The 16,055-nt window shown below is 40.2% G+C and overlaps 1 protein-coding gene across 3 annotated transcripts; it reads right to left on the bottom strand.

Annotated features, from left to right (window-relative positions):
- Positions 1-769: 769 nt before the first annotated feature.
- Positions 770-15,957, bottom strand: gstz1 (glutathione S-transferase zeta 1). Of its 3 annotated transcripts, none has more exons than XM_084310089.1 (9): positions 15,886-15,957; positions 11,449-11,500; positions 11,294-11,361; positions 10,966-11,046; positions 10,746-10,871; positions 5,757-5,832; positions 5,602-5,654; positions 2,983-3,032; positions 770-938 (listed from the first exon to the last, which is right to left on the bottom strand). In XM_084310089.1, exons 4-9 carry the CDS (start codon positions 11,014-11,016, stop codon positions 812-814), a joined length of 483 nt encoding a protein of 160 aa, XP_084166215.1. In that variant the 5' UTR covers positions 11,017-11,046; positions 11,294-11,361; positions 11,449-11,500; positions 15,886-15,957; the 3' UTR covers positions 770-811. The 3 variants fall into 3 exon arrangements, with proteins under 3 accessions (XP_084166215.1, XP_084166213.1, XP_084166214.1); XM_084310087.1 differs by lacking the exon at positions 15,886-15,957 and adding an exon at positions 11,824-12,198; XM_084310088.1 differs by lacking the exon at positions 15,886-15,957 and adding an exon at positions 11,582-11,678.
- Between the last annotated feature and the right edge of the window lie 98 nt (positions 15,958-16,055).

The following is a 16,055-nucleotide window of genomic DNA, read 5'->3' on the forward strand; positions in this document are numbered from 1 at the left end:
GCAAGTGCTTTTTGGATGACTGAAAGGCTTCCTAATCTGTGACATATGATAGGCTTCTTTTTAAGTGCATTTGTCTGGTTCTGTCTCGTCTCCAAGGGCTTATCTTAATGACCAGTTTTATTGAGACCTTTTTAAAAGGCATTTTGTTTGCTCTGTGGTCCAGGATTGTCTCTTTCCCTGAAAGGAGGTTGATGGTCAGTCACGGTGTGAGCAGTGTTTTTACCCCTTAACAGTAGAGGGCCAGCAGAATTAGATTTTAATTGCGTATTATGGCTCGTATTGCGTATTTCTTACTTTGTAAGGAGAATCTTTCACACAAGGACGACTCGCTTTATCCATCTGACCAGCAGAGCTTCCATCTGTGTTTTCATATCGATGTATGTACTGCACTATGAGCAAAAGGAGGCATTTGTTTTCTTTTGTAATCTGTCTGATTTCTGCAAAGATACCGTATTCATATTTGGTGATGTTTATAATGGCGTGAAAGCTATTATGCCAAACCAAGTCCTCAAAGTGCAGATGACCATAACACTTCCCAAGTGTAAAAATGTTTTGCACATTTGTTGCACTTTTTGCTTCATACTATATATTCCTTTTTTTCTCCATCAGAATGTATCGGAGGACATTGTTTTATGCATGTATGTATTTTAAATTGGTGAAGTGTTGTATTGATTAAAATGTATATAGTAAAATTATTTACATGTATTTTAACCCAAATAATTATGTTAATAAAAATCATTGAAAAGGAGTATTACAAAGCATTTTATTGAACAATTGAAATGACCATCTTGCTTACATCAGAGACGGAATTCTATGTACGCAGCTCAGCAGGTGTATCCGGTTGGCAGGATGGATGGCTCACTTTGAAAGCCTCAATCTCAATTAAGGTTTCATTGACCCTTTTGATGGTTCGATATTGCTCAACATCCACTTTGAACCTGTTATGAATGTGAAAGCCAGAGAAAAATCAAGTTATATGGTAACATATTGACATACCAGTGTTTTGACATATGGGTCCTATGTAGGGATGCTCGATATTGGCTTTTTTACCTATACCGATATTGTCCAACTCTTAATTTCCGATACCGATATCAACCGATACCGATATATGCAGGGTCCCCTAGGTAATTAACATTACATATCTCTTGTTGTGGAATTAACAACATTATGCATACTTTTGACAATAAATAAAATCAGAATTTGTTCTTACTTGCTTGCCTGGGTAAATAAAGGTTATAGAAATGTAAAAAAATAAAGAATTTAACCGATACCGATATTTTCCGATATCACATTTTAATGCCAATAATATCGGTAGGCCGATAATATCGGACATCCCTAGTCCTATGCCATCATTTGATAATGAATGAGACAAAAGATGTCAAGTCAGTGGTCTGAGTTGCCTTGACATGTCGGACCCATGGAACGCTTGGACAGCTTGCCTAGTAGCTGATGTGTAGCTGGGGTAAAACCTGTTAAGCTGTAGCCCTATTTTCAGAAATCTCGCCTAAAGGTACATGCCTAAGTAAATGGAAGATTGCTCCACTTCAACAAGGCCAATTTGCATGTTCTTGGTATCTAGGAACATCTGGGGACCTGGGGGTATGTATTTCCAGTGTCAGAAATATTGTGTCTGTTACTAGGCTTGAGTAAATTGTAATGAAAAAAGGGAGAATATAAATGATTTATTTTTGCATCTGTGCCGGTGAATAACACCATGTTACAATTGTGAGCAAGCCGAACTCGCTCACTGAGCTCATTCAGCACCTTCTTGAGATCAAGTGTAAAAAATAAGCAAATTAATAAAGGGAAGATGATTAAACAGAAGGATTTGTAGATACAGTAATAAATGATAATCGATTTAAATTATAAATTCATATTTGACCTTGAACTTGACCTTATTATGGCAAAATCATACATCTATGGATAGGGAAAAGGCTCCTCTTTCCAATGGCAGGGTTGAATCTGGATTTAGTCATTTCCTTGCGGTTTTACGATAAGAGATATAATTAGCATTTTTCTGATAAATTCGTATAAAACATTGGTAAAAATGAAAATATACACTTTGACTACTGTTTTGATAGGGTTATGGCATTTACTCTTGGCTAAAAAAAAGAATAATAAAAAAAACAGAACCTCTTAACATCCAACATCCAACATCATGAGGACGATTTTGCGACGCGCCACTTTGCCGACCTCTAGCGGCTTGGGTGTGCATTTCTTTTAATACAATATATAGATAGAATTAAAGCCCTATTTGTTGCCTGTCAATTGCCCTTTCAGGTGACAATCCCTTCAGCGGTTCTCAAGTTACATGCCGATGTGAAGCGTGAGCCAAAGTACACATTACCACCCCCGACCTCCGGGGGCTCTAGCTCCGTCAATCATTTGGCGATCTCGAAGATTCTTGGACAGGGTTGTAGCCAATGAGTGTGGCTTTCCAATGATCCCACATGATATGATAATTGGGGATCTAATACGGTCTCTATTGATCGATTTATGATAAAGAAAAGCAGGGTACCTACGGAAGGGGGACCTACGGACTTAACAGGTTAAGTCATAAAACCCACATGGCAAAGTACTTATTTAATATGCTTTGATATATATATTTATATATTTTTCTCCCATCCCACTGTTAGTCGTTATGCCAATTCCCAACCCCCTTCCTGGTTGTTGCGCGCGCGCACCCCCCCCCCCCCCCCACATGTGTTTTCCTCCGACACATGTGCAGCCAGCCTGGCAGCGCAGATTCGCACCGGGAGAGTGTAACGTGTGGAAGGTCATACTACCTTTCGCGCCCCGACCGAACTGTAGGGGTCGCTGTCCACAACGCCCAGGACCCACCCACGGCTTCCCTCCCCCTAACTCAGCCAAACGAGTTAGTATAGCGATCAGCCCAAGCCAAGGCAATGCTCACTCTCCGGGAGATGCTTTGATATTTTAGTAAAAAGTCAAATATTTGAGTTTGGACTGAATGAAATGTACCTTTCTGCATTGTAGACTTGTGGGACCAGACAGATATCTGCCATGGAGATCTGGAAGAGGTAAAACCCTTAGTTAATATTTTTTTTCACTGTGCCAATTCTCCCCTCCCCTGTCTTGAACGTTGCTCGCATATGCCCCCCACTGGCCGGTTGTAGGGAGGATAGAAGCCTTGCATCACGTGTCCCCTCCGATACACGAGGAGGCAGCCTGTCACATCTTTTCACCTGCCAGCGCGGACTCTTATTGGCGAGGTGTAACGTGTGGGAGGCTCACACTACCCCCGCCATTTCCTGTCTCTGCTGTGCAGGCGTCCCCAACCGACCCGGTAGGAGTCGCTGTCCACAACGTCCAGATTACCACCCATCGACTTCCATCCGCTAATTCTGCCAATTGAGTTAGTATGACGGCCGGCCCAAGCCGGAGGCAACGCCGACAGCCGGAGTCGAACCCGGTGTCTCTTGCGTTGGTGACGAGCGCAATGTCCGCTGTGCCACCCAGCCGCCCCTGCCCTTAGTTAATCTTAATAATACATACAATTTGTATAGCACCTTTCTCAGTGGTCAAAGGTGTTTTACAGTGTGGAATAAATAAAAGAACAGCCAAACAAACAAAAACGACTATGGGTCAAAAGCAAGAGTGAATAGGTGGGTTTTGGGGCTGATTTAAAGGACAGTATGGTGTTGTGGATGTGGTTGAGGAGGGCATTCCAGAGGGAGGGGGCAGCTGTGGCAAAGGCCCTGTTGCCCGAGGTCTGGAGTTTGGTCCTGTAAAAGGTTGGCGTCAGAAGACCTGAGGCGATGGGTAGCGGTGTGGTGGTGGAGGAGGTCAGCGAGGTAGCGGTGTGGTGGTGGAGGAGGTCAGCGAGGTAGAGGTGTGGTGGAGGAGGTCAGCGAGGTGTGGTGGTGGAGGAGGTTAGAGAGGTAGAGGTTGTGGAGGAGGTCAGAGAACTAGAGGTGGTGGTGGAGGAGGTCAGAGGTAGAGGCGAAGGTCAGAGAGGTAGAGGTGGTGGTGGAGGAGGTCAGAGAGGTGGAGGAGGTCAGAGGTAGAGGTGGTGGAGCAGGAGGTCAGAGGTAGAGGAGAAGGTCAGAGAGGTAGAGGTGGTGGTGGAGGAGGTCAGAGGTAGAGGTGGTGGAGAAGGAGGTCAAAGGTAGACGTGGTGGAGGAGGTCAGAGAACTAGAGGTGGTGGTGGAGGTCAGAGGTAGAGGAGAAGGTCAGAGAGGTAGAGGTGGTGGAGGAGGAGGTCAGAGGTAGAGGTGGTGGAGGAGGAGGTCAGAGTGGTAGAGGTGGTGGTGGTGGAGGAGGTCAGAGAGGTAGAGGTGGTGGTGGAGGAGGTCAGAGAGGTAGAGGTGGTGGAGGAGGTCAGAGAGGTAGAGGTGGTGGTGGAGGAGGTCAGAGAGGTAGAGGTGGTGGAGGAGGTCAGAGAGGTAGAGGTGGTGGAGGAGGAGGTCAGAGAGGTAGAGGTGGTGGTGGAGGAGGTCAGAGAGGTAGAGGTGGTGGAGGATGAGGAGGAGGTCAGAGAGGTAGAGGTGGTGGTGGAGGAGGTCAGAGAAGTAGAGGTAATGGAGGAGGAGGTCAGAGAGGTAGAGGTGGTGGAGGAGGAGGTCAGAGAGGTAGAGGTGGTGGTGGAGGAGGTCAGAGAGGTAGAGGTGGTGGAGGAGGTCAGAGAGGTAGAGGTGGAGGAGGTCAGAGAGGTAGAGGTGGTGGAGGAGGTCAGAGAGGTAGAGGTGGTGGAGGAGGAGGTCAGAGAGGTAGAGGTGGTGGAGGAGGAGGAGGAGGTCAGAGAGGTAGAGGTGGTGGAGGAGGTCAGAGAGGTAGAGGTGGTGGTGGAGGAGGTCAGAGAGGTAGAGGTGGTGGAGGAGGTCAGAGAGGTAGAGGTGGAGGAGGTCAGAGAGGTAGAGGTGGTGGAGGAGGTCAGAGAGGTAGAGGTGATGGAGGAGGAGGTCAGAGAGGTAGAGGTGGTGGTGGAGGAGGTCAGAGAGGTAGAGGTGGTGGAGGAGGTCAGAGAGGTAGAGGTGATGGTGGAGGAGGTCAGAGAGGTAGAGGTGGTGGAGGAGGAGCAGGTCAGAGGTAGAGGTGGTGGAGGAGGAGGAGGTCAGAGAGGTAGAGGTGATGGTGGAGGAGGTCAGAGGTAGAGGTGGTGGAGGAGGATGTCAGAGAGGTGGAGGTGGTGGAGGAGGAGGTCAGAGAGGTAGAGGTGGTGGTGGAGGAGGAGGTCAGAGAGGTGGAGGTGGTGGAGGAGGAGGTCAGAGAGGTAGAGGTGGTGGTGGAGGAGGTCAGAGAGGTAGAGGTGGTGGTGGAGGTCAGAGAGGTAGAGGTGGTGGAGGAGGAGGAGGAGGTCAGAGAGGTAGAGGTGATGGTGGAGGAGGTCAGAGAGGTAGAGGTGGTGGAGGAGGAGGAGGAGGTCAGAGAGGTATAGGTGGTGGTGGAGGAGGTCAGAGAGGTAGAGGAGGAGGTCAGATAGATAGAGGTGGAGGAGGAGGTCAGAGAGGTGGAGGAGGAGGTCAGATAGGTGGTGGGGGGCAGGTTGTTGAGAATCGTGCTTTTGAATGAGAAGTCTTGATCCTATGCTATACATGACACAGTTGGCATGTTCTTAATACGATGAAACATTGTCTTACCTCGTCCCCCACACAGTATTTCCCAGCTGTTACACTCAGGATGGGCTCTAAAGCTGGACAAAGGACACCACATACACTTGGTCAGCCATGTAAAGGATACCTGGGGTGGAGCTTTAGAATCATTCTGGATGCAAGTGTAACTGTTTGCTACCAACCTTGAAAACCACGGTCAATGAAATGCTGTGCCCACTGCACCTTCTCGGATCCCATCTTCTGGATCACATATAAATTCTGAAACACATAACCAAGAGTGCATGAGTATCCAAGAGTTTATATAGTTTTGAACACTATGGGTGCCGGCCAGAAATCCGGAAAATGACTGTGGATTGCCAGCGCTATTTGTCTATGGAGAAATTCCCCTTCTTTGCAGGGCTATAACTTTTTAAATTCTATTGCTACATTGCCATTATTAGGGCCCATTCAAAGTCCTATATGTATTGTTCATTGTGTAGCAACGTTAAACTTTTTCATTCACATATTCATAGTAAAGTATGGTCTAATGTATAAGTATGTTTTCATCTCTTTCTGCAGCTTTCTCCAGAACGTGATATATAGCCCCAAATGCATTATATTGATGATGAAATACAGTTTGATGGCAATCGGGGCGATATAAAAAATGTCAATTGGACGTACTTCTAGAATGATCTACGTATGATCTGATGATGACCGGATGGGCGGGGGATCGTTTATAATTCTGTGGGCAGTGTTATATCATTCATCTAGTGTGGGTGATATGTTCATCATAACAGTTTATATGGAATACGATAAAAAATAACGCTGAATCTTACCGTATCCTCCTCGCGCCGTTGGGCGATGAGCGTGGAACAGTCATTTACCTATTATGGTATGTAGAAATATCGGGTCCATTTCCAGCTTGTATAATAGTATATGTCCAAATCATGTTGTTTATCGAGTTATTGGCAATCGATCGCTATGTATTGTGTCGAGATCGAGTCCCGGTAGCCAAACAGAGTGCCCGGAAGTAATACGGCCGACCAGCACAACCTCCATAGCACTTCCTGTTTGGCGATTGCGCCGATCGGCCACCAGATGGCGCTCCTGAACCGCCAGAGAGCTCAGTGGGTCCTCCTGGTGGATCTCAGGCCAGCGGAGGGGAAATATGAATCCGATCGCAGATTTTTGAAATATTGATATAAGGACGCTGTAAAGCGTCCTCCGGCAACTTGAGCATGGCCGGGAATGACGCTTTTAAGCGTTTTCCGGCAGTCAAAGTGTTAATATATAAGGGATTCCCAACCCATTTTCTTTATTTTACCATATTACCATATTAAGGTTAGAAAATTCCTGACCTTGAAATGTACACCACAATAACAGTGTATATTGTTGCTATGAAGATGTTGACTGAGACAAAAACAGTAATATCACATGGCCGAATTATACAATCAGACATCTTTCCCAAATTTGGGGTTGATACCCCAATTGGAGTCTTTGAAAATGTTCTTTGAAGTTCTTTGAAAATGTTCTTATCGAACTAAAATGATTAATAATAAATTAAGCCACTTCAAAAGACATGCAGCAGTTGTTTTTGCACTCTAATTACTGTTTTTGTCTCAAACAACTGCTGCATGTCTTTTGAATTGGCTTCTGTCCAGAAAGCTGTTGGCAGCAGTTTTTCCATGTTGAAATAATGATCAACTATTACTTAATTTACTATTAATCATTTTAGTTCGATAAGAACATAATTCGGCCATGTGATATCGGAGTATGACAACAATTTACCCCAATTTGGAAATAAACTGCCACTGATCTATATTCTGTAATCTCTTGTTACCCTGAATTTAGGTGGTACTAGAATGGTTCTCAACCTGTGGTGGTGGTACTTAAATAAAATAAAAAATACAAATGTAATTTCTTTAAAAAAAAAATTATAAAAAAAATGTTGCAGTCAGGCCACTGAACTTAGAAGCAGGCCAGGCCAGTGTTTCTAGTTGCAGCGGCGCGATAGTTAGATAACCTAAGTGGGGAACAACCAGGAGATCACTGTGACAGAGAGTAATGCAGTCTAAACAGTCATACATATTTTATTCAACTTCAGCCCTGATCCTAACCATTTCTATTTTTAGATTTATTGTTTTTTTGTAATGTCAGATAAAAAATACTCCCACTTTTCTGAAAAGAGTTGTTGTTAAATCTGACATTACAAAAAACAAAAAATCCATCAAAATCAGTGTTGTTGCTAATCATTGACACATGCTAACCTGTAATAATACCCCCCAGAAAAATCGACTTTGCATTTGATATATTGAAAATATTTCACCTTTTGTGTGTTTTTTTAACAATAATTTGTGATGCCATCACACAAACTGGCATTTAAAGGGTTACAATTCGAAAATGTATTGAATATGTGGTGGTTATGATCATGGGCTGAAGTTTAATAAAATATTTATGAAAGAAAAAGTGGAAAAAATGTTCAGCATATAATATTTTTATGGCGTTTTTTGAAGAGGACAATTTAGTTCCCTAATGGTAAGAGTAAGTCTTTTTTTTTACAAACAAACTAAAAGCCCATCAAAATCAGTGTTGTTGCTAATCATTGACATTATGCTAGGCTGTAATAATCCCCCCCAGAAAAATCCACTTTGCATTTGATATATTGAAGATATTTACCTTTTTGTGTTTTTTTTTTAATCATTTGTGATGCCATCACAAACACTGGCATTTAACCCTTTCTGCGCCAACAACGAGTTAACTTGTGTTAGCCCACCAATCATTGAGCGCCAACAGTGAGTTAACTCATTGTTATGATCGTTATTTCTTTTATTCGCTATTGCCATTCATAATTCATCGGGGCAGCCTGTGCAGGCTGTTCTGAGTGTGTCTGAGATTGCAGACCGCCGCCTAACGCCTTGCAGCCGCTATTGCACTCCATTTGAAATGATGTAGTTTGTTTTCTGGGCCGAGCTGAGCCGTACGGGCGGGGTTTAAATACTCCGGCAAGACAAGCACTTACAACGATGCATCAACTAGGCTCCCCCCCCCCCCCCCTCGTTCATATGCAATGCCGGATAACGTGGGACGGACTACCGCGACCAGTACTTGGAATGGCGATCAGATAATTGGATTATTTTTTTTGCATTACATCAGAGACAAGGTAAGGACTATATATTACCAAGCTTGCGTTGATCCGATATTTTGATCCCGCAATCTAAGCCTGTCTGTGTGGAATGTGTGTGTGCTGTGTCCCGTTGGGTCACATCACGGCACGGATGGGCGCCCCGCTCTAAACCACATTTCATGCTTGCATGAGGAAAGATAATACCGATAATCTAGTGTTGATTTCAGGATGATCCGATAAGCAGGCGAAAAATGACAACGTGATAAGTGGATTTCACTAAAGGGCTATTTTTGCGTATTTTCCTGGGATTACTCAGAATCACCCAAACTATACTCATATTCACCACGGTATAAAATGGAAATGTACGAATGAAAAAATGATCTGTTTTTTGCATGTTGACTGGAAGAAACTCACTGACAATCGACAACGTTATTAGATCCATAGCTATAATATTTTATTATAGCTGCAAACACGGCATTCTCCTCATTGAACAAAGCGCTGGCACACAACGGCCCAATGGCCGATACAAATTCAAAAATTCCTGCACCAGAATGCAGGAAATTAAGTCTTTGTAACAAAAAGATTCCTGGTGGGGGACCCCCAGACCCCCTGCTTAAAAAGTGGCCTGACTGGGGCTATATTTCACACTATATTTCCCAGCCTGAATTATCTCCTCAGTCTGGCCCTGCTTATGTGACAACAACATGCTGTGTGTGTGTGTGTGTGTGTGTGTGTGTGTGTGTGTGTGTGTGTGTGTGTGTGTGTGTGTGTGTGTGTGTGTGTGTGTGTGTGTGTGTGTGTGTGTGTGTGTGTGTGTGTGTGTGTGTGTGTGTGTGAAGAGAGAGAGTGTGTGTGTTTGGATGAAATACTGTACAGTTGTTATTTTGTTCATAATGTTCTCATTTGCTGTGTGATAATGATGGTTATTATTCTGTTATTAATGTTCTCACTGTGTGTGGTGTGTCACTTATTGTGTGTGTATGTGTGTGAGAGAGAGAGAGAGAGAGAGAGAGAGAGAGAGAGAGAGAGAGAGAGAGAGAGAGAGTTTGAATTAAGTACATTTGCTGAAATACAGTTGTTCTTCATTTTCTCACTTTCTATGTGAGAATGTTAGTTATTATGTTCTCAATGCCCCTTGCATTGTATGAGAATTGTGTGTAGAGTTTGCTAGTTCTAGTTCTACCCCTTTGTACATTGTGGCTGTATCTGACAAAAGTTAACAATAAATAATGTTATTAGGAAATGGAATACATTTGCCTCCTGCGTGAACTGTTCATAGCTGAATAGACTGTATTCTAGCGTCGGTCATATGGTGGTACTTGGAGAGCCAGCTACGTTCTCAGGTGGTACTTGGTGTAAAAAGGTTGAGAACCACTCAATGTAGAAATATGGGTGAACCATATAAATTGGGATGAACTATCTGCTTTGGTTTGACTGATTATGTATATTTATTTACATTTAACATGTATTATTATTAATTAATTAATTAAATGATTAATAATGCATTATTATTATTATTATTATTATTATTATTATTATTATTATTATTATTATTATTATTATTATTATTATTATTATTATTATTATTATTATTATATTAATTTCGCTGATGCTTTTATCCAAAGCAACTTAAAGGGTTAGGGTTAGACTTAAGGTTCTGTACAATAAGTCAGCAGGGAGGGTACAACTCTGGCAGCTAAGGGTAAGTAACATTGTTCATCAAACAGTGTCGAACTTGTGTGCATATAGCATAGACATATTAGCATAGAAGGTAGTAATACAGGCATGGTAAATTACCACAGTTAAATAATCCAGTTCATGTTCATCATATTGGACTGCATGGTAATAGAAACTGTGATGCCGTATATCCAACAAACGGGAACGTTCGGACATTCTCAAATATTTCTGAAATAATTTTGTGAGAAATCAGACATAATATTTAGCTTTTTAGCATTAATTTTGAAAACAAAATTGTATCACAATTCCTGATCTAAAAGTAACCCCACAATATAATAACACAAATAACAAGATTCAGTAAATACTGACATTGTCCGGCCTTTGCTGTTACCTGTAAAGGCTGTATTCCGGAGGCGATGATGTCACATATCATCCGCACCTGGGCACGTTTCTTTGGGTCTACTGGGAGAAGCCTGGGTCCTGGCCTGGTCTCCTCAATGTACTGGATCACTGCAAGCTGGATGAGCAGAGGGCATATACTGTTTTAGTGAACTTAGCAGTTAATGAAAGTTGTTTTATTGGATCAATAAAAGGGGAATTTGAGCACTCACTGACTGGGACAGGGTGATTCCATCGATTTGGACAGCAGGCACTTGTTGCATTGGGTTTAGTGTCTTGTATTCGTTTGTAAGCTGAAGAGCACACAGAACATTTCATGGGACAGTGCTTCATTATTGCTTCTGTTTCCACATACAAGCACAAGGCAGTAATCACTAATTGCATTTTATTATTATATCAATCAATCAATCAATTTTATTGTATGATAGGTGAGTTTAAAACATGGGATACTTTGACAACATGTCTTTTAGTGTACTACATGCTAAATACAATCGCATACTATTTTACTAGAATATGATGCAATGGAACTATGTACTGTACCTGCTGACCTCCATCCTTGATGAGATTGACAGGAACTTGGTCATATTCAATGCCTTTGAGGGCAAAAGCTGGCATGCAAGATGTTAATTATTATCATCCTGTTAACAGAAGTGTGACATTTGGGGACAAATCTGAAGTATGATGACTGAACTTACCAATCCGAACCCTCCAGGAGCAGGAGCTTCTGAAATACCCATGAAGAATAGGCTAAAGGAGAAAACAAAAATCAGTGCATTTAAAAACCACAATATCCTCTTACAACAAACTGTATCCAATGACTGTATTCACCTTATTTTGGGCTGCCATCGTTTTCAGATACTCAGACTTTCAACGCAGAATCAACTACTGGAAGTATGTCTAGCTGGTCAGAAAAACCTCTGCATCTGTCAGCCAATAGAATCTGTTCCCCAAAACCCTCCTCCCCAGTTTTTTTTTTCAGAATGACTAAGCATGGTATGACTGAGGTTCATATGTTTCAAATTAGCTAGCTTCGGCACAACGTGTTACAAGTAATAGTGACTTTACAATACCTTGCTGAGGCAAGCAAGTGCCAAATGCATCGTATTTGTGGCGTTGAATGAACTTGTCACTTGTTTTTGATGACAACCTTTACACGTTCAGTAAATGACTGCGGTCAAGTGAGCCGTCTTTCACTTTTGCGTGGTCAAATCAGCCGCTCCTGTTTTTCGAGTGCGCGATTAGTTCCAGGTTTACGGTAATGCATTCAAACAACAATTCTGGGACGCTGTTTTAATGAACCGACGTGACTTTTGAACACAGTCTCACAAGTAGATCTTACAGAAATACTTAATATGACATTGAATGCGCATCGAATCAATAAGACGTTTAGTCGAATCAATAGGACGTTTCGTATGTGCAGTATTATTGAACATCGAATCAATAGGACGCGCAGTATATTCGACCACTAAAGCTACAGACAATTCCACAGAGGAACACTTCCGGTGAGGATTTCAAAGTAAAGGATGGCATGTGGTTAATTTCTATTATTTCATAAGTAGTTTATGACACTGCCATGTTTGTACTTAATACTTCTCAAGACTACTTGCACAAATAATATGAACTACTTTTACTGTATACTTTGAGTAATTTGAGTTTCAAAGTCTTTTTTATAGAACAATGAGCATTTTCGACTAAATTTGATGTGGGATAAAAACCATTTCTCCCATAAGCAGTTTATGAAACTTCCATGGTTGTACTTAGTACTTCTTAGACTACTTGTACAAATTATATGAAATATTTTTACTGTGTACTTTTTGAGTAATTTCAGTTTCAAAGTCCCCAGAATCAGCATTTTCGACTAACTTTGATGTGGGATAAAAAAATATTTTCCCATAAGCAGTTTATGAACCTTCCATGGTTGTACTTAGTACTTCTTAGACTACTTGTACAAATTATATGAAATATTTTTACTGTGTACTTTTTGAGTAATTTCAGTTTCAAAGTCCTCAGAATCAGCATTTTCGACTAACTTTGATGTGGGATAAAAACAAATTCTCCCATAAGCAGTTTATGAAACTGCCATGCTTGTACTTAGTACTTCTTAGACTACTTGCACAAATTATATGAAATATTTTTACTGTGTACTTTTTGAGTAATTTCAGTTTCAAAGTCCTCAGAATCAGCATTTTCAACTAACTTTGATGTAGGATAAAAAGAAATTCCCCATAAGCAGTTTATGAAACTGCCATGCTTGTACTTAGTACCTCTTAGACTACTTGTACAAATTATATGAAATATTTTTACTGTGTACTTTTTGAGTAATTTCAGTTTCAAAGTCCTCAGAATCAGCATTTTCGACTAACTTTGATGTTGGATAAAAAAAGATTCTCCCATAAGCAGTTTATGAAACTGCCATGCTTGTACTTAGTACCTCTTAGACTACTTGTACAAATTATATGAAATATTTTTACTGTGTACTTTTTGAGTAATTTCAGTTTCAAAGTCCTCAGAATCAGCATTTTCGACTAACTTTGATGTGGGATAAAAACAAATTCTCCCATAAGCAGTTTATGAAACTGCCATGCTTGTACTTAGTACTTCTTAGACTACTTGCACAAATTATATGAAATATTTTTACTGTGTACTTTTTGAGTAATTTCAGTTTCAAAGTCCTCAGAATCAGCATTTTCGACTAACTTTGATGTAGGATAAAAAGAAATTCCCCATAAGCAGTTTATGAAACTGCCATGCTTGTACTTAGTACCTCTTAGACTACTTGTACAAATTATATGAAATATTTTTACTGTGTACTTTTTGAGTAATTTCAGTTTCAAAGTCCTCAGAATCAGCATTTTCGACTAACTTTGATGTTGGATAAAAAAAGATTCTCCCATAAGCAGTTTATGAAACTGCCATGCTTGTACTTAGTACCTCTTAGACTACTTGTACAAATTATATGAAATATTTTTACTGTGTACTTTTTGAGTAATTTCAGTTTCAAAGTCCTCAGAATCAGCATTTTCGACTAACTTTGATGTTGGATAAAAAAATATTTTCCCATAAGCAGTTTATGAAACTGCCATGGTTGTACTTAGTACCTCTTAGACTACTTGTACAAATTATATGAAATATTTTTACTGTGTACTTTTTGAGTAATTTCAGTTTCAAAGTCCTCAGAATCAGCATTTTCGACTAACTTTGATGTGGGATAAAAAAATATTTTCCCATAAGCAGTTTATGAAACTTCCATGGTTGTACTTAGTACTTCTTTTTTTAAAACTTCATTTTTTAGCGTTTATCGCTTTTCTGGTCAAGCATGACCGACAGTTGTAGAGTGAAACGGGAGGGAGAACAGGGGAAGACATTCGGCAAATGACGGCGGGTCCGGGAATCGAACTCGGAGTCAACCAGAACCGTGACGCAGCACGGCTCCTCCCGACGCAGAAATAGCGCCGAGATACGCGGTGAGCTACTGGAGCCCCTTTTACTTAGTACTTCTTAGACTACTTGTACAAATTATATGAAGTAGTCTAAGAAGTACTAAGTACAACCATGGCAGTTTCATAAACTGCTTATGGGAAAATCTTTTTTTATCCAACATCAAAGTTAGTCGAAAATGCTGATTCTGAGGACTTTGAAACTGAAATTACTCAAAAAGTACACAGTAAAAATATTTCATATAATTTGTACATGTAGTCTAAGAAGTACTAAGTACAACCATGGAAGTTTCATAAACTGCTTATGGGGAAATATTTTTTTATCCCACATCAAAGTTAGTCGAAAATGCTGATTCTGAGGACTTTGAAACTGAAATTACTCAAAGTACACAGTAAAGATATTTCATATAATTTGTACAAGTAGTCTAAGAAGTACTAAGTACAACCATGGAAGTTTCATAAACTGCTTATGGGAAATTTTCTTTTTATCCCACATCAAAGTTAGTAAAAAATGCTGATTCTGAGGACTTTGAAACTGAAATTACTCAAAAAGTACACAGTAAAAATATTTCATATAATTTGTACAAGTAGTCTAAGAAGTACTAAGTACAACCATGGAAGTTTCATAAACTGCTTATGGGAAAATATTTTTTTATCCCACATCAAAGTTAGTCGAAAATGCTGATTCTGGGGACTTTGAAACTGAAATTACTCAAAAAGTACACAGTAAAAATATTTCATATAATTTGTACAAGTAGTCTAAGAAGTACTAAGTACAACCATGGAAGTTTCATAAACTGCTTATGGGAAAATATTTTTTTATCCCACATCAAAGTTAGTCGAAAATGCTGATTCTGAGGACTTTGAAACTGAAATTACTCAAAAAGTACACAGTAAAAATATTTCATATAATTTGTGCAAGTAGTCTAAGAAGTACTAAGTACAAGCATGGCAGTTTCATAAACTGTTTATGGGACATTTGTTTTTATCCCACATCAAAGTTAGTCGAAAATGCTGATTCTGAGGACTTTGAAACTGAAATTACTCAAAAAGTACACGGTAAAAATATTTCATATAATTTGTACAAGTAGTCTAAGAAGTACTAAGTACAACCATGGAAGTTTCATAAACTGCTTATGGGAAAATTTGTTTTTATCCCACATCAAAGTTAGTCGAAAATGCTGATTCTGAGGACTTTGAAACTGAAATTACTCAAAAAGTACACAGTAAAAATATTTCATATAATTTGTACAAGTAGTCTAAGAAGTACTAAGTACAACCATGGAAGGTTCATAAACTGCTTATGGGAAAATATTTTTTTATCCCACATCAAAGTTAGTCGAAAATGCTGATTCTGGGGACTTTGAAACTGAAATTACTCAAAAAGTACACAGTAAAAATATTTCATATAATTTGTACAAGTAGTCTAAGAAGTACTAAGTACAACCATGGAAGTTTCATAAACTGCTTATGGGAGAAATGGTTTTTATCCCACATCAAATTTAGTCGAAAATGCTCATTGTTCTATAAAAAAGACTTTGAAACTCAAATTACTCAAAGTACACAGTAAAAGTAGTTCATATTATTTGTGCAAGTAGTCTTGAGAAGTATTAAGTACAAACATGGCAGTGTCATAAACTACTTGTGAAATAATAGAAATTAACCACATGCCATCCTTTACTTTGAAATCCTCACCGGAAGTGTTCCTCTGTGGAATTGTCTTTAGCTTTAGTGGTCGAATATACTGCACGTCCTATTGATTCGATGTTCAATAATACTGCACATACGAAACGTCCTATTTGATTCGACTAAACGTCCTATTGATTCGATGCGCATTCAACAGCGTCCCAAGCTTGTTTTAATAC

The sequence above is a fragment of the Notolepis coatsorum genome (assembly GCF_963971535.1).
Source record: "Notolepis coatsorum genome assembly, chromosome: 3".
NCBI lineage: Eukaryota > Metazoa > Chordata > Actinopteri > Aulopiformes > Paralepididae > Notolepis > Notolepis coatsorum.

Coding starts and splice junctions, on each gene's coding strand:
- gstz1 (XM_084310087.1), bottom strand. CDS start 11,853: ATGCATTTGGCACTTGCTTGCCTCAGCAAG. Junction 11,362..11,448: donor CTCCTGGAGGGTTCGGATTG/GTAAGTTCAGTC, acceptor CTTGCATGCCAG/CTTTTGCCCTCAAAGGCATT. Junction 5,833..10,745: donor CCGGAATACAGCCTTTACAG/GTAACAGCAAAG, acceptor TATGTGTTTCAG/AATTTATATGTGATCCAGAA.